Raw genomic sequence first — 19,631 nt, 5'->3', positions numbered from 1 at the left:
AATGAAGTTGAGCTCAAGTAAAATGAGCTTTTACTTTATTTGGTGGTAATGAACTCTCCCCTTCCTATAATACAACTAGGTATACAATACTTCCAGATAGGGTTACTTAAAAGCTTTATTGTCAAATGAAAGAATTACCTGTCTTGAATCAAACAAACTTTTAGTATGATATGACAAGAGTTCCAAGGTGAAATGTGCTTATTTCTGAGCAATGGTGTGGTGGAAAGAATTTGAGCATCACCATCCCAAGTGTCTGAGCAAACATCTAAGAAAGCATTCCTTCTTCCGGGGCACAAGACTGAAAAGTAGTTAGCCACTTGCATTCAACAGCATTGTTGCCAGGCAGGGGCACAAGGAATCCCAGAGTTAATTTACTTTGGATACAATTAGATGAGTTGTACGTCCAAGCACTTATTATCTGGTTGAGAGTTCAGTTCTGGAAGAAGGGGCTTCATACGTTACAAGCCTATCTGACTTGGAATTGAATACCCACTCTGAACAATATTCATCATCACAGTAGTGGACAGTATATGGATACGTAAATTGACTCAGTTTTAAATTTATCAAGTTTGAGACAGGTTTGCAGTCAAACAACTTTGGTGATATTTGAAATGACAACAGCATCCTTGCCCTGGTGGACTTCCGAAAGATCTCCTTGGACGTTACACAGTACTGGGGTCTCTTTAGAACCTCCTAGTGTTGAGATTTTAAGGCAAAAGCTAAAGAAAGACTACTTGGTTGTGGATGAGCTTTCTCCTTGATAATGAGACAAGCCTGGTCTTCAAAACAAATTGTCCCACAATCAGCTATGATATCCTCTTGTGTTAGATGAATCTTGTCCTATAAAAAGTGAGCCTCAGACTTGTATCGCATTAGTGTTACATTACATATTTGTATAAATGGCTCTGTCGGAAATTCAAGCACTTTTACTAAATTGAAAAACACAGATTGCACAATTTTTTCTGAGAGACTTCATATATTAGGATCTGCTCAGCTTCCAGAAGGCTTTGAGCTTTAAGTAAGTTGTGTAGATTTTATTTTTAACACCCCTTTTTAGACATAACAAAGTATTCTAATTACTGTTTTATTTAAATGACTAATCTCTGTAATGACTGTAAACAAGAAAACTACAAAACTGCTTGGCTTAGTTAGTTGGGGGTAAATTTTTTTCTCCCTCCTGTTCATCACCCATTTTTTTCCTTCCTGGAATACACTTGATTTGTACTCTTTCCAGCTCCTGTTTAAATATTTTCCAGTTGACCTACAGTTCTACTGTATTTGCTTTTTCCCCCCCATTTAATCCAGGCAAGGTCCTTTTTTAATCATAATTTGCTATTTTCCAGTAAACTGCTCTTGTTCACAACTTTGTTTTACCTTTCTATTCTGATCCTAGTTACATTTTGATTACTGTTTCCCAAATGGTCCTCAATTTTAGCTTGCATACTTGCCAAACTTCATTCCCAGATCAAGTCATGTAGTACTTTCTTTCTTGTTGAAGTAGCAACATATTGACTGAGAAAACAGTCTCCAACACACTGCAAAAAAACTCTCTCTTCTCATGACAAACAATTCCTCTATCCAAATAAATCTTTCGGCTACTTTAAATCTCCTAAAATTATGACTTTGTTGCCAATACATGCATCTCTAATTTGACTACAAATTTCATCCTCAATTTCAGTTTTAAAAGATGATTAAAAACTATGAATATGTAAACTAAACATACAGACTTCAATGCCACAGAAGTCAGCCACTTGCACGTTTACTTTTCAGTTACAAACCACTTTCAATAACTTTATTTTGAGACCAAATAGTTATCGAAACTAACGGACATACTTGAATAGAATGGACTAGCTGGATCGGAGTCCCCAAACACACTGCAGACGTCGGTTGAGCTGGATGCTGCAGAAGCAGGTGGTGGTGTCAGAGGTGTACGTGGGGAATTTGGTGCCGATACTGTATTTTCTGTCTCGTTCTCTGTGATTCGGCTGTAACTGATTTTCCGTGGTTCCTGCTGTAGTGGTGTAGGATGCCCACGCAGGGTGCCTGACCCCGGATGTCTGGGGTTAGATGGCCGGACACCAGGAGACTTCAGCGTGCAATTAAATTTCTTTGCCTATGAAACAGTTCAATTGGAAAGGCCAATTAGAAGAAAGTAAATTAAGTCACATTCCCAATGAAGAACTGTGCTAAAATAAAAGATCATCCCTAAATGGTCAATACATAAATAGGGTAAGATTCTAAGTTATTTTAAAATATTCTAAACTCAGGTATTAAAGCATCAAAATGCTAACTTGTTCCACAAAGTCCATTATAGTAAAATATCTTAATAGCTGCGGAATTTTAAAACACATATTTCATAAAAGGTTTTTGGAATACAGATCTGAGAGGAGAAATTGTTTCACATTAACATTGGCAGAACCACTCTGCAACCTGTACATCAATTTAATTTACTTAAAAGTAAAATGATGAAAGATGTAAATGCATGAGAAAGATTCACATCATATGAATTATCTCCCACTTTTAGTGATGATCATAACTCAGGTCAGCGTACTGATGAGATATGAATTGAATCTCATGGCACATCGTGTATCATCTTGAATTGTAAAAAAAGTTAAAGAACAATGTACATTTAGCTTAGAATTAATATTTGATGTTTGCTTGCATCAGCTAGCACCTTCACCTTCTTAGACAAGCTAAGCACGGAGTAAAGTAAAAAAAAAACTATTCAGTAAATTAGGGAGGCCAGGTCCAGCAGAACTCTCCATACCTACTGATTATACCCCTTGTGGACAATGGCTAAAAAAGTTAACGTTGAGTCATGAGTGCTTCTCTTTTTTATTTATGACTATTCTGTAGATTATCATTTTATTCATTTAGATCTGCTTTCTAATTTTTCACAATCAACATCTTGAAGACTTGAAATAAACTGAGATACTACTTTTTCCACACAGGCCTTAAAGTGAAGCTCTAGTAAGCCAACAGAGCACATCACTTGATCTCTGTCTGCTATCCTATTGCAAAATTAAAATCTACCAATGTTTTGATACAAAGGCCTAGAAATTCAGTCGCGTTTGCGCCCACTTATTGGCTAAAGAGTGGTTTGCGTCGGAAGTTTTTTAGTGCCCGAAATTCAGTTGGTCCCTAAAATCGGCGTTAGCCGGTAGCGCTGCGCCGGCACCGATGACGTCATCGGTGTGCGCAGCGCCCTGGTTCCAACGCGATTCCGTGCCGACGGCCAAATTCAGTTGCGGCCGCCTCGCCCGTAGCAGCCGCAAACAGCGTTTGAAAAACGGGGCCTTGCAGCTCCGAGAGGCCGGCGCATAAAGGTGGAGGGGCGGGCGGCCGCTTTCCCGGCGGGCGCCTGGCCGCACCTCCCTCCCCGGACTCCTGCACCACCCCCCCGCGTCATTGGTGTCTGACTCCCGCGAGCCCGGCACTTCTCCGTGGTGCCGGGCTCATTTGCCGGGGGAATCCAGCGGCGATCTCACGGCTGCAGGCAGCTCCTCCTTAAGAGAAGGAGGAGGCCTGCAGTACCCCAGCCTGCCGCACCGCATCGGGTGCCACAGCGGCAGCTGGACGCCTGAAATTGACTTTCATCGCCCCAAGCGAGGCGGCCAAACCCTGCAATAGCGCCCGCCTCCGTCTTGGGGCGCCGCAACTGAATTTCAGGCGGGCGCTACGGGAATCCGGGCGAGCGCTAAATTTCGGGCGCTAAAGACCTGGCGCGGCGATAGCGAATTTCTAGGCCAAAATGTTAAATCTCCCACTGTAGATAAGGTTTCTGTCATTCTTTGAAAGAAGTTCAATCCCCACATACAAAATATGATCACCAAACACAGAAGAAAATCACATGAAACACTTGTATTAAGAAAATTGCAGTGGAGTGGTCAGGTGATCTTCCCACCCACTCTGCTGTATAAACTGTCTCATTCTGGGCCATGCATTCAATTCTTTGTCCAGAGGAGGATTGATAATAACCAATTTCTTTGGCCTTATGATTGCAAGCAGTAGCATTCTCTAATGATAATACTGCCTGGTGACTGGGAGTTGCTTTAGATCAGTACCAGCTCTGCCATATCTGAGGCAATGGCTCACATGGCTGTAGAGATACAAAGATCTCTTTGCAAAAAGTTTAGCATGGCAGGCAATCATTGACAACTTGGCACTTACAGGAGCAGCAATGCTACAAAATGTTGTTCACTGAAGTCATAGGCGTTTATTTCAATGCTACCTGGGCTTGGCATAAGCTGCAGGGGAAGCAGTTTTTGAAGATATTCTTGAAGTAAGAGGCTGCATCAGTATTGGCATCACTGATGTTGAAGTGTTTTCTGCTTCATTGTCAGATGGTACCAAAGTGACTAAGAGTGTCTGTTCTTTTTGCCAAGTATTATAGCTTCAGCTGGAGGATGTTGTACAAGTCCAAGCTGTGGAGCTGCAACAATGCAGCATGTGACTGAATCAGTGCTGTTGTTTTGGACTTGGGCAAACCTAAGGTCTCTTTGCATGGAGAATCAAGTGAAGTCATCTTATCCTGCAGAATCTCCTTTAAGTGAATTAAGCATTCATAGTGAATCCTGCTGCTTATAGCAGGTGTTATATGTCTAGAAATTATGCAGGAAAAGTAGACAATGCATACTTTGTGTGGATATACAGATCTTGAAACAGAATGTTGGCATCCAGTGAATTCAAGAACAAATCAGTTGGAGTGGATGAATCAATGTGACAACAATCAATGAAGGCCTTAAAGCAGCAACTTCAACATAAAAACACAATTGCCTCCAGTCTTAGAAAGCAGATCATTTTTAAAACTTGAAGTCTGAAATAATGTGCAAAACAATTGAGAAGTGTAACAATGACTATTAGAATAAAAAGACATATAGTTTCTGAATGACACCAAAGACTGAAAGGCACATTGTCTCAGTGGTTTGCTCCTGCTTGGATAATAGCCTATTTATTTGTAGAACTTGAATGAATGAGGAGAAATTTCTCTGCATTATTAATATGAATAAAAGATGCTAACAAATACTTACAAATCTAGGTAAAGACCTGGCATTACGAGGTTCTATTTCCAAAGACTTATTGAACAAGTAATCTGTAAATTCTTTCTCCAAAGTTTTTCCCATTGGATTTAAATTTTCAAAAAACTTCTGTAAAATAAACAAAAAACTATTAATTGGCAAAATAGAAATGCATGCCCTAGACACCTATCAAAAGTAGCAACGGTGGTAGCTTATGACCATGTTGCGCACTTAGCTCTAAGGTAAAGGAGGTGGATAGCTCAAGTGGACTAATGAGAGAAAATTGGAGTTGAAAGGGAAACAGGACAACAAATCCTCATATGAAGTTATATAATCTCTTTTTTTTTTAAACTCACCTGTATTAAGTATTTGACTTTGAAACTTACAAACAACTGCCTGCCCTATTGGAATGACTGGGTCAGTGTTCTCATACATACTTAATTTCAGAAAGCTATGGCATTTCTCCAACTTTGTAGCTGAACAAAATCACTGATGTGCAATCTACATAGGACAGTATAATCTATACAGGACAGTATGTTAAAACTGTATTTTATTTCAGTTCAGTGCAGTCATCTTAAGAGTACTGGAATGCACTGAAAACAAACATGGGACCGGTATAATGGCTGCAGTCATCTAGTCTTTTGTTTGCAAAGTGAAATATCTAATACAGGCAAGTAGAATTTCTTTTTCCTGCTAAGATTCATATTTTCTTTCCGGCTGTCTTGCCTCCCAAGATTTCATGAGTCATCCCAAGTTTGAAACAATGACTGCAAACCCCAGATTTTTCTAGGCAGTTAAAAGTTATGCATTCTACACTCACAATGAATTCCTTTGTTTCTTAGCTCAGCAAGTTTTTGTCTGTTCTTGGTTGAACTGCTAAATGAAACACTGCACAGCATTGAAATGTTCTTTTGGGGCGGGGCAAAAAGAAGAAAGAGGTAGCGAACTGTAAGATTTCAGTTCTCTGCACTTTCAATGCATCTCCTGCTGGAATACCAGCGAACAGCCAGACTTGTCTCACCTTCTATGCTGGAGGAATATATGTGGTACTAAACATGTTGCAATGGTAGAAAATAGAAAAAAAAGTGTTGAATTAAAAAAAAATATCCTCAAATATTGAATTAGTAAGCAAATAATTTATTTATTGAACTGTTGTTGCATAAAAAGGTATTCATGCATTTTTCACTCTTTTCCCACTCATTCTTCCAACCCAAGAACTCACCTTAATGTCTTGCTCTACTCGTAAGCAGTATGGCTGGTTTTGGTACTGTTGGATCTCTCCTGTTATTTCAGCCACTTTCCTTCTCTTACTGAAATTTATCAATTCTTTACCATGTCTTTTCAGGAAATCAGGATTACCTTCCTCAGTCTTCAAAATGTTAGTCAAATATATTCCTAAATAATGAAATAAGTTATCAGTTACTCCAAGTTAATGAATTAATTTTACATATTTAAAGCCTACTGATCAAATTAAGATTTAAAACAATATTTTCAAACTACACAGATTTTTCAAATGTGGCTAACCTGTCTACAAAGACACAATTAGCATTTTCTTCACGCTCATTTGTTGAGATATTTGTTCCCTTCTTTCAAGCCCACCCTAATGTTACACATCAGTCTCTGACCAAGACTATCCCCCAATTTTCTCTCACTAGAGGTGTGGAAGCACCCTGCTGCCATGTGGTGTCTTCTGCCATTACTGAAAACAAACCAGGCCGTTTTACTCATTTTTTTTCTTTGCTGAGGAGTCAAACCCTCAGTTATTTTTCTCCTTGGTCTCCCTGTGTCAGTGCAGTGGCAGGATTTGCTTCCAGGGCTCTCATACTCGGAGCCAGTTATAAGCAGCTGGGGAATGATTTTCACTTTTTCCTCTAGGAGAATACCTCGCTTCCGCTTGGCACTTCCACACAGTAATATGGTTGAGACTGGGAACGTGGCAGTGTAGGAAAAGCAAAACTGTGCTTCCAACACTACTATGCGTTGATGCCCCATACCAACCTCCCGACATGCTGTCCCATCTGCGTCAATGAGATCAGGATATTGCCAAAATCACAACTTCTAAACTGCACTGGATTTCTTATTTCACATATACTTGTTTTTATTTAGACACAAAAATCTAAATTCTGATCAATTGAAAAGTTTATATTTAAAAGAGAAATGTATAAATAATACAATCTTCAAATGATTACTTTTATGTCAATGCATAATTAGAACAGTCAGTTGCTTCTATTCGATCTCATAGAATTGTCTCTCAATATATTAATTCATATCCTATTATTTTTCTACTACTTGATTGTATACTTAAATATAAAAAGTATCTAACTACCAAAAATGAACTGATTTGAGACACCTACATGCTTAATTACTGCAAGATATATTAGAAGTATTTTTACAAAAAGATTTTTCATTTTAGAGTTTCATGCTAAAATGAAACTCCTTTATCTAAATTGTGGTGTGCCTTGCTTGCACATCCTTTTTCTGGATTATAACATTTATATTTTGCAAATGATACATTACAATTGAACTGCCTACTTCCAAAGAATAGGTAATGGTCCCATTATAAATGTATGACTTTTATCCCCATCTACTATAAAAATATTCTTCAATATACAAACAAAGCACAAAACAGATTTGAGATCTTTTGCATGATATCGCCAATGATCTATACAAGGCTGAAGTAATTGGCATCAGTTTATAATCAATGGTCTTGTGATACAATACAATACTTAACTTTCCGTGTAGATAATTGCTTCATAATTAACTGAATACTTTCCATGGTCAATAGCACAAGCTGAATCCTTTTCCCATCTTTGGTACTGTACACTTCACTCTGTGTTTCATGTTTTTGTTCCACTGTGTATTACTGTACATCAAAATCAATCACCCTTTCTTCTGTTCATCCACCTCAATTGTTCCACATCCATTGGAATGCATTAATGCCCTTACACTAACCACTTCAACATGTCGTTTGGTGCCATCAGCTGCCACCAGGTTTAACGTCTCGTCCGAAAGACAGCACCTCAGACAGTGCAGCACTCCCTCAGTACTGCACTGGAGTGTCAGCCCAGATTTTTGTGCTCAAGTCTCTGGAGTGGGACTTGAACCCATGACCTTTTGACTCAGAGGCGAGGGTGCTACCAACTGAGCCACGGCTGACACTGTCCAACCGTTGTTGCATCCAACCTTTTAACATTGGTTATGTCATGCTCACCAGTAATGCTATCCCTCCCTCTACCTCAACTGGTCTTTGCAACACATTCGACATTCTGTTAAACCCATCTTCTGTTCACAACCATGTTTTTGTGATATCAATATCAATATTTTTACTACCTGAGTATTTCTCCAATTTCAGAAATTAGTTCTTAATGCTCCTGGGGTTAGTATAAAAATAATTAAATTTTAACACCTATCACAATTTAATCTTAAATTGCGTTTGGAAATTTATCTTCTCTAGATTCTTGATGACCACAACCTACTATCTACGCTTACCAAAGTATAAATCCCTCGCTCTCCCAATTGAGTTCAAATTAATCTTGATTACCATTTTAATGTTCTGCACCAACAGCTTAGTTCTGCATTCTGCTTCGACTTCAGCCACCATTATTTTAAGCTCTTCCATGGTTCTAACTTGATGCTATATTTTAAGCTAGGCCATTTAGGAGTGAAATCAGGAAGCACTTTTTCCACACAAAGGGTAGTGGAGATCTGGAACTCTCTCCCCAAAAGGTTGTGAATGCTGGGTCAATTGAAATTTTCAAGACTGAGATCAATAGACTTTTATTAGGTATGCATGTCAAGGGATATGGAGCAAAGCAGGGTAAATGGAGTTGAGGTACAAATCAGCCATAATCTTAGCGAATGGAGGAACAGGCTTGAGTACCTGAATGGCCTGCTCCTATTTTTATGCAACTGTGTGGCTATGAATCATATTCACTGCACTTCAATTTCTCTCTAAATTCATCACAACTCCAATTTACTCTTCATACAGAATTTAAGATAGCCAGATAACCTATCTAAAATCCAGTCTCTCCATACTTGTCTCCCAAACTGGCTCGCCACTTAATCCTACTGTGGCAAATAAGCCCACATCATGTTACTCTAAATTATCCACATTAGGACTAAGAAATAGCAATGAAGAAAGGATTTAAGTGGATAAAAATGAAAATGGATACCAATGTAACAAGATTCATGTGACATGTTTATGTCCCATTATTGCTGGTTACCAAACATTAATGAGAATGCCTATACATAAGTTACCACAGGGAAAAAAAAATAAAGCTTACCAAAGAAAGGCACACATGGAGGGTTGATGGATCTGAGTTTAGCCAAATACTTTTTATAGTGATCTTCACTCAATTCATGAGCCTCTTCTAAAATTTTCTTTTGTCGACTTGGTATTTGCTATGAGCGTAAGCAATGTAGAACATACATTTAGAAGGTAGCATTGAGAAAAATCCACTTGGCCCAACCGACTTGCTAATTTCCCTACCCCAAATCCACAAACAAGGTCAATGCTGAATTTGGTCTTGATCCAATTACCTTTTGAATGCTTCAACAGATTATTTATTGTACTAGGTCATGGTGCATCCAATACATCTATGACAAAGTAGAAGTTATTCCCCAAGCCACGGTTAGCTTGTGGTTTCTCAATTTATAATCACGTCCACTGGTTTTCCATCTTGGTTTTGCACAAAATAAGTTTCTACTCCAAATTCAGTCCCTTTGTTATTTTAAAGCTTTGAGTCGTTTCTTCCCTTTCTTAAATCTATTCTGGTTAGAAAATAGGGAATTAACTTCTTTTACCTTTCCTCAAGGCAAAATTTAATTCATTTTTGTTGCTGCCCTGAATTCTTTTATCTTAAGTACAGTGACCATAGTTGGACACAATACTCTAGGGGTTAGATTTTGATTTGAGGAGGCGTGTAGGAGGCGGGACTACAACTTTCGGGGTTGTAGTCCCGCCTCCATCGAGTTGTGGCCAACCCATGCGATTTTCACTTGATTGACCTTGTTGAGCCCGCCCAGCGGGCTTAGCAGGTCAATTAAGGGCCACCCAGCAACAGATGATGTCACAGATTGACATTTCATCTGTCAAAAGCTTTTGACAGATGAAATATCAGCGTTTGACAGCCGTCTGAAGCTGTCAAACACTGACAATCTGTACTCCAAGTTAATTCCTTCCTCTCAGGCTGACTTGGAGATCTCTCCAGAACAGAAAGCTGAATGCTGCAACTTTTGACAGCTTGTGGCCATTCTGCTTTCTGTGCCGGTGAGATGAGGGACTCCCGAGACCTGAAGGAAGGAAGGCTGTAAAGGTAAGTAAAACTTCTTTAAACACTTTACACACACCAAACACACTTACCTCTGAACTCATGCACATATCACTCACCTGAACATCTCAAACCCTCCAAGCCCTTCAGCCTGACGGTCCGCCTCGCTAACTTGGCGTGGTTTGGAGCCGTCGGGAATCCCACACTTCAGCAATAAAAATAGGGATTAGGCTAAAAACTGCCCGTTAACTACATGTTAACAGGCAGTTAATTGGCACTAATCCCCTTCCCGCCTCGGGGAGGCAGATCCCAGCACAGGTCGGGTATCTGCCTCCTTTGAAACTGGCATGGAGGCGGATGGGTTCGTGCCCCCCAATTTCGAGATTTTAACCCCCCACACGCCTCCAATCCTGCCTCCACGGTCCAATGAAAATCCTGCCCCAGGTGTGCGATCATTAAACTTTATAAATTTTTAGCAACACTCCCTTAACTTCATGCTCAATCGAATGACTTGAGCTGAATTTACACACCACCTTTATTGCTGCTGCTAGACGGTTCCCATTTTGAAATGATGCTAAAGATGGTGTGTAAGCAGGATCCACTGTACATCAAGCAGATCTCCAGAACTGACAGTCTAACTCAGCACCTAGTGGTTTCGACCCTAACTGTAGATCTTAGACCGCAGTATAAATGCTGCCTTCTGCGGTTCAAATCCCAAAAAGCAAAGTTCAGCAGTGTTAGGGAGGCAAAATATTTATTCATCAACGAGTTATCCCACCTGTGACAATGTTAAGAATAATGCTCACATCTTCAAATTATAAATGCATTAAAGGATTGCTTGTAACATCACAACACATGCACACCAATGTCACTACCAAAGGAATCCCCACACACTCAGATTGGGTTTTGGAGATGCCAATGTAAATGTGTCTCCAAATCTGAAATAAACTCAAGAGTGATTTGCTCTGAGATTGATTGCTTGTGTGTGGCTGCACCTTTACTTACTACAATGTTTCATTTGCTGATGTACATTGTATAATATTTAAGTTTGGTCGCCTATTACAGCTGGATCCTTTTTCTTCACATCCTATTTTATAATCATATTTGCCATTTTTAGCATCAATATGCATTAACTTTCACATTAGTCAGAAGTTTCTTGTGGGTTATCTCAGCATATCCTTTTTGAATCTAACATCCACCACATTACTTTTATCCAGCAATCCTGCTATGCTTTTGTTACCTCCAGACTCAACTATTCCAATGCTCTCCTGGCCAGCCTCCCATCTTCCACCCTTCGTAAACTTGAACTCATCTTAAACTCTGCTGCACGTATCCTAACTTGTGCCAAGTCCTGTTCACCCATTACACCTGTGCAAGTTGACCTACATTGGCACCTGACCCAGCAATACTTCGAATTTTAAATTCTTATTCTTGTGTCCAAATCCCTCCATGGCCTCACCCCTCCCTATTGCTGTAATCTCCTCCAGCCATATAACCCTCCAAGAACTCCACATTCCTCCAAATCTAGCCTGTTCTGCATCCCAATTTCCTTCATAAGAACATAAGAAATTGGAGGAGGGATAGGCCATTCGGCCCTTCGAGCCTGCTCATCCATTCAATAAAATCATGCCTGATCTTCTACCTCAACTTCACCTTCCTGCACTATCCCCATATCCCTTGATTCCCTTAGTATCCAAAAATCTATCGCTCTGTCTTGAATATACTCAAGAACTGAGCATCCACAGCCCTCTGAGGTAGAGAATTCCAAAGATTCTCCAACCTTTGAGTGAAGAAATCTCTCCTCATCTCAGTCCTAAACAGCCGACCCCTTATTCTGAGATTGCGACCCCTCGTTCTAGACTCCCGGCCAGGGGAAACATCCTCTCTACAACTACCCTGTCAAGCCCTGTAAGAATTTTGCATGTTTCAATCAGATCACCTCTCATTCTTCTAAACTCTAGAGAATATAGGCCTAGTCTACTCAATCTCTCCTCATAGGACAATCCCAGGAATCAGTCTGATGAACCTTTGTTGCACTCCCTCTAAGACAAGTATATCCTTCCTTAGGTAAGGAGACCAAAACTGTACACAATACTCAGGGTGTGGGCTCACCAAGACCCTATATAATTGCAGTAAGATTTCTTTACTCTTATATTCCAATCCTTTTGTAATAAAGGCTAACATACCATTTGCTTTCCTAATTGCTTGCTGTACCTGTGTGTTAACTTCCTGTGATTTATGTACTAGGACACCCAGGTCCCTCTGAATACCAACATTTCCCAGTCTCTCACCATTTAAAAAATATTCTGCTTTTCTATTTTTCCTACCAAAGTGGATAACTTCACATTTCTCCCATTATATTCAATCTGCCATGTTCTTGCCCACTCACTTAATCTGTCTATATCCCTTTGCAGCCTATTTGTACCCTCCTTACAACTTACTTTCCCATCTAGCTTTGTATCGTCAGCAAACTTGGATACATTACACTTGGTCTCCTCATCCAAGGTCTTTGATATAGATTGTAAATAGTTGAGGCCCAAGCACTGATCCTTGATCCCACTAGTTACAGCCTGCCAACCTGAAAATGACCCGCTTATTCCTACTCTGTTTTCTGTCCGTTAACCAGTCCTCAAACCATGCTAATATATAACCTCCAATCTCATGAGCCCTAATTTTGTGTAATAACCTCTTGTGTGGTACCTTATCGAATGCTTTTTGAAAATCCAAATACATTACATCCACTGGTTCCCCCTTATCTACTCTGTTAGTTACACCCTCAAAAAACTCAGATTTGTCAAACACGATTTCCCTTTCATAAATTCGTGTTGCCCAATCATATTATGATTTTCTAAGCGCCCTGTTACCACGTTCCTAATAATAGATTCTAGCATTTTCCCTACTACTGACATCAGGCTAACTGGCCTATAGTTTCCTGTTTGCTCTCTCCTTCCTTTCTTGAATAGTGGTGTTACATTTGCTACCTTCCAATCTGTGGGGACCGTTCTAGAATCTAGGGAATTCTGGAAGATCAAAACCAATGCATCAACTATTTCTGTAGCCAATTCTTTTACAACCCTAGGAAGTAGTTCATCAGGTCATGGGGATTTTTCGGCTTTTAGTCCCATTAATTTCTCCAGTCTAATATTAATTTCTTTAAGTTCCTTATTCTCACTAGACCCTTGGTTCCCCACTATTTCCGGAATGTTTTTGTGTCTTCTACTGTGAAGACAGATACAAAGTATTTGTTTAATGTCTCAGCCATTTCCTTATTCCTCATTATAATTTCTCCCATCTCTGCCTGTTTACTTTTGCTAATCTCTTCTTTTTTACATACCTATAGAAGCTTTTACAATCTGTTTTTATGTCTCTTGCTAGTTTACTCTCATATTCTATTTTCTCTATCAATTTCTTGGTCATCCTTCGCTGAATTCTAAAATCTTCCCAATCATCAGGCTTGCTACTCTTTTTAGCAACATTATAAGCCCCTTCCTTTAATCTAATACTATCTTATATTCTCATTAGCCACGGTTGGACCACATTTCCCGTGGGGTTTTTATTCTGTAAGGGAATGTATATTCGTTGCGATTAATGAATTATTCCTTTAAATGTTTGTCATTGCTTATCTACCATATCTTTTAACCTATTTTCCCCAACCTACTTCAGCCAACTCGCCCCTCATACCTACGTAGTTTGCTTTGTTCAGATTTAAAACCCTAGTTCCGCACTTAACTAAATCACTCTCAAACTCAATATAAAATGCTATCATATTATGATCACTCTTCCACAGAAGCTCCTTTACTACAAAGTTATTAATTAACCCTGTCTCATTAAACAATAGTAGATCTAAAATAGCCTGTTCCTTAGTTGGTTCCCCAAAATACTGAATTAGAAAACTATCTTGAATCCAAAAACTCATCCTCCACAATATTACTGCAAATTTGGTTTGCTCAGTCTATATGATTACTGTATTACCCTTGTTACATGCACTTCTAATTTCCTGATTTATACTCTGCTTGACACAACTACTGTTAGGGGGCCTATAAACCACTCCCACCATTATTTTCTGCCCCTTATTGTTTTAGCTCCGCCCAAACTGATTCTACATCTTGATTTTCTGAACTAAGATCCTTTCTCTCTACTGATTTTATCCCATCCTTTATCATCAGGGATAACCCACTCCTTTTCCATTTTGCCTATCTCTTTCTAAAAGTCAAGTATCCTGGAATATTTAGTTCCCAACCTTGGTCACTCTGCAACCACGTCTCCGTAATGCCTATTAGATCAAACCCATTTATTTCTATCTGTGCTATTATTTCATCTATTTTGTTGCAAATTCTTCGTGCACTCAGATATAGTGCCTTTAGCTTTAACTTTTTTCCCCTGATGTTACCTTTGTCACTAATGCCCCATTACCTTTGTTAAGCTTTCTGTCCCTTCCTGACCCACTCTGCTTATTTTTACCCAAATCGCTACTCTGTTCCACAGCCTTCACATTTCTCTTACTGCTTTTGATTTTACTATTTCCTGAATCCATCCACCCACCCAACCAACCCCCCCCGACTTCATTAGTTTAAAGCCCTATCTACCGGCCTAGTTATTCAATTCGCCAGGACGCTGGTCCCAGCCCATCCCAACGAAACAGCTCCCTCTTTCTCCAGTACTGGTGCCAGTGCCCCATGAATCCAAAACCCTGCCTCCCACAACACTCTTTCAGCCACGCATTTGACTTTCTAATCTGTTTCTCCTGATGCCAATTTGCGTGTGGCTCAGGTAACAATCCAGAGATTATTACTGGTGAGGTTCTGCATTTTAGTTTCAACCCTAGCTCCTCAAACTCTCTCAGCAGAACCTCATTCCTAGTTCTACCTATGTTGTTGGTTCCTACATGGACCACAACAACTAGATCCTCCCCCTCCCATCCAAGTTCTTCTCTAGCTGCAAGGAGATATTTTTAACCCTGGCACCTGACAGGCAACACAACCTTTGGATCTCCCGGTCGTGGCTGCAGAGAACTGTATCTAACCCCCTGACTATACTGTCCTTGTGTCAGCCAGTGGCTCAGTTGGTAGCACCCTTGCCTCCAAGTCAGAAGGTTGTGGGTTCAAGCCCCACTCCAGGACTTGAGTGCAAAAATCTAGGCTGATACTCCAGTGCAGTACTGAGGGAGCGCTGCACTGTCAGAGGTGCCGTCTTTCAGATGAGGCGTTAAACCGAGGCCATGTCTGCTCTCTCAGGTGGACAACAACAACAACTTGTATTTATGTAGTAAAATGTCCCAAGGCACTGCGCAGGAGTATTAAAAGACAAGAACTTTGACACCGAGCCACATAAGGATAAATTAGAGCAGGTGACCAAAAGCTTTAAGGAGCGTCTTAAAGGAGAAAAGAGAGATAGCGAGGCAGACAGGTTTAGACAGGGAATTCCAGAGCTTAGGGCCTAGGCAACAGGAGGCACGGCCACTAAAGGTTGAGCGATTATAATCAGGGATCCTCAAGAGGGCAGCATTAGAGGAGCGCAGATATCTCGGAGGGGCTGAAGGAGATTACAGAGATAGGAAGGGGCTAGGCCATGGAGGGATTTGAAAACAAAGATGAGAATTTTGAAATCGAGGCACTGCTTAACCGGGAGCCAAGGTCAACGAGCACAAGGGTGATGGGCGAACGGGACTTGGTGTGAGTTAGGACACGGGCAGCAGAGTGTTGGATGACCTCAAGTTGTGGAAGGCCAGCCAGGAGTGCGTTGGAATAGTCAAGTCTAGAGGTAACAAAGGCATGGATGAGGGTTTCAGCAGCGGATGAGCTGAGGCAAGGGCGGAGATGGGCGATGTTATGGAGGTGGAAGTAGGCGGTCTTTGTTATGCTGCGGATATGTGGTCGGAAACTCATTTCAGGGTCAAATGTGACACCAAGGTTGCTAACAGTGTGGGTCAGCCTCAGCTCATCCGCTGCTGAAGCCCTCATCCATGCCTTTGTTATCTTTAGACTTGACTATTCCAACGCACTCCTGGCTGGCCTCCCACATTCCATGCTACGTAAACTTGAGGTCATCCAACACTCTGCTGCCCGTGTCCTAACTCGCACCAAGTCCCGTTCGCCCATCACCCTTGTGCTCGTTCACCTTGGCTCCTGGTTAAGCAGTGCCTCGATTTCAAAATTCTCATCCTTATTTTCAAATCCCTCCATGGCCTAGCCCCTTCCTATCTCTGCAATCTCCTGTTAGGGAGAGGGTTGGAGTCAGTGGCTAGGGAACGGAGTTTGTGGTGGGGACCGAAAACAGTGGCTTCGGTTTTCCCAATATTTAATTGGAGAAAATGTTTGCTCATCCAGAACCGTAGTCAGACAAGCAGTCTGACAATTTAGGCACCATGGAGGTGTCCAGAGAAGAAGTCGTGAGGTAGAACTATCATGGGACGTAAACGATCCCATGGCACTATTTCGAAGAAGAGCAGGGGAGTTATCCCCGGTGTCCTGGCCAACATTTATCCCTCAATCAAAACCTGAAAACAGATTATCTGGTCAGTATCACATTGCTATTTGTGGGAGTTTGCTATGTTACCGTGTTTCCTAAATTACAACAGTGACTACACTTCAAAATAAGTAGCTGAAAAGTGCTTTGGAAAAGAGCTACATAAATTTCTTTCTTTTAATGGAGCAGTGGGCATCAGTGAATTAACAACCCTTCCTAAATTGGCCCACAGCCAATAACTGGCAGGTTTCCAGTGTACTGCAATTTCTAGGCTGTGGAGTCAGGGGACAAGTAGCAGAGTGGAGAGCAAGCTGGCTATAAAGGTGTGAAGTGGTGTTCCACAAGGATCGGTGCTGACACCACTGTTGTTCACCATTGACATAAAGGATTTGGACTCGGGATTCGGAAATGCAATTTCAAAATTTGCGGCTGACACCAAACTGGGGACGATAGTTAATACAGAGGAGGACTACAACAAAATACTGGAAGACATTAATAAACTTGCAGAATGTGTATGTAGTTGGCAAATAAACTTCAATAAATACAAGAGTGAGGTGTTACATTTTGGTAGGAAGAATAAGGAGGCCACATACTCTGTGGAAAATAAGTGTCTAAATGGGGTAGAGGAACAGAGGGATCTGGGGGGTACAGATATACAAATCACTAAAAGTAGCCACGCAGGTTAATAAGACCATAAAAAAGCAAACAAAGCACTGGGGTTCATTTCTAGAGGGACAGAATTAACAAGCCAAGAAGTCATGTTAAGCTTGTGTAGAACCTTGGCTAGATCACCCTTGGAGCACTGTTAACAGTTTTGGTCTCCATATTATCAAAAGGATATATGGCTAGATCACTAAAGCAGATTATCTGGTCATTTATCACATTGCTATTTGTAGGAGCTAGCTGTGTGCGTTTCCTACTTTACAACAGTGCTACACTTCAAAAAGTACTTTATTGGCTGCAAAGTGCTTTAGGACGTCCAGTGGTCATGAAAGGCGCTATATAAATGCAAGTCTTTCTTCTTTCTCATCACGACCGCATTCCTTTTCACTCCCCCCACTTGAATGGCCTCCTATACCACGGTGCCGTGGTCAGTTTTCTCATCCACCCTGCAGACTTTGCCCTCATCCAAACAGGCAGCAAGAAACTCGTAGCCTGTTGGATAAGGGCAAAGGCCGAGGCTCCGTCAGCAATGCACCTGGGGTCCCCTTACCTGCGTGACTTGCCGTCACACCCTCCGGCCCCTGACCAGTAACCAGACCTGTACCACTGCCTAACCGGAGGGTTATGTCTGCCCCCTGGATCAGAGCTTCCAGGTAACTCTCCCTGATGCCCCGAAACGTCTACACCTCGGACTCCAGCTCAACAACTCTGAGCTGAAGTTCCTAGAGATGCAGACACTTACTGCAGATGTTGTTGGCCGGGATCGCGATGCTCTCCACAAACTCCCACATGCTGCAGTTACAGCACACCTCCTGCACTGCCATTCCTATATAATCTTGTTTTATTTATTTAATTAATTAAAGTTAATGTATTTAATTAATTTAGCTTATTTTTTTGTAGTTTTTTTTAACAAATTACTTGATCTAGTTTAAGTTATAGTTAGATTAAATTAAATATTTACCTGTAACTTACCACCGCCGCCCCTCTTTGTGCTGTGACATCACTTTGCGATTTTGTCCCCTCCCATGCCAGTCACAGACTCACAGCTGCTCAGCGCCTCCGCTCCCTTTTTAAACTGCTGCTGCTCATCCCACCATTGCCGGCTGTGCCTTCAGCTGTCTAGGCCCCAAGCTCTGGAATTACCTCCATAAACCTCTCGTCTCTCCTTAAAAACCAATCTCTTTGGCCAAACATTTGGTCACCAGTCCTAATTATCTCCTTGACGCGATGTCAAATTGTGTCCGATAACACTCCTGTGAAGCGCCTTGGGATGCTTTACTACATTACAGGCGCTACATAAATGCAAGTTGTTGTCCGTCTTTAAAGATTTCCAATATATTTCGAAGTCTGACCTGCCTTTAAGGAATTCAAGTAGTCAGAGTTAGAGTCATAACGGCACAGAAGGAGGCCATTCGGCCCATCGAGTACGTGCCGGCTCTCTGCAGAGCAATCCAGTCAGTCCCATTCCCACGCTCTATCTCCGTAGCCCTGCAAGTTTATTTTCCTCAAGTGCCTATCTAGTCTCCCCTTGAAAGCATTGAGTGTGTCCGTTTCCACCACTTCCGTCGGCAGCGAGTTCCAGGTCCTCACCACTAGCTGCGTAAAAAAGATTTTCCTCTCATCCCCTCTGAATCTCTTGCCCAAAACCTTAAATCTGTGTCCCCTAGTCCTTGTACCATCAACTAGTGGGAACAGCCTTTCCCCGTCTAGCCTATCCAAACCCGTCATAATCTTGTACACCTCTATCAAATCACCCCTCAACCTCCTTTACTCTCAGGAAAACAAATCCAGCTTCTCCAACCTGTCCTTGTAGCTAAGATCCCCCATCCCCGGAACCATTCTGGTAAATCTCCTCTGCACCCTCAGTATAACTTCTCTACTTTTGTACTCAATACCTCTATTTATGAAGACCAAGATCCCATATGCTTTGTTAACCACTCTCTCAACATGTCCTGCCACCTTCAGGGACCTATGCACATTAACTCCCAGGTCCCTCTGTCCCTGCACACTCTTTAAAACTGTGCCATTAAGTGTATATTGCCTCTCCCTGTTCCTTCTGCCAAAATGCATCACCTCACACTTCTCTATATTAAATTCCATCTGTCACTTGTCTGACCATTCTGCTAGCCTTTCTATGTCCTGTTGCAGTCAATTGGTATCATCCTCACCGTTTGCCACCCCACCCTCCCCAAGTTTGGTGTCATCGGCAAATTTA

The 19,631-nt window shown here is 41.3% G+C and overlaps 1 protein-coding gene across 1 annotated transcript in view; it reads right to left on the bottom strand.

Moving 5' to 3' along the window:
- Nucleotides 1–19,631, bottom strand: part of sos1 (son of sevenless homolog 1 (Drosophila)) — a 144,871-nt gene that overhangs the window by 10,215 nt on the left and 115,025 nt on the right. The window contains exons 16-19 of the mRNA XM_085977943.1: nt 9,302–9,419; nt 6,241–6,413; nt 5,031–5,147; nt 1,834–2,113 (exon numbers count right to left, since the gene is read on the bottom strand). Coding sequence (XP_085834069.1) covers nt 1,834–2,113; nt 5,031–5,147; nt 6,241–6,413; nt 9,302–9,419 — 688 coding nt within the window. The remainder of the gene's footprint in view (nt 1–1,833; nt 2,114–5,030; nt 5,148–6,240; nt 6,414–9,301; nt 9,420–19,631) is intronic.

This window comes from Somniosus microcephalus, chromosome 3, assembly GCF_052327205.1.
Source record: "Somniosus microcephalus isolate GS21.2 chromosome 3, FLI_Smic_1.0, whole genome shotgun sequence".
In the NCBI taxonomy this organism is placed as follows: domain Eukaryota; kingdom Metazoa; phylum Chordata; class Chondrichthyes; order Squaliformes; family Somniosidae; genus Somniosus; species Somniosus microcephalus.
This window is presented reverse-complemented; position numbering and strand designations above follow the sequence as displayed.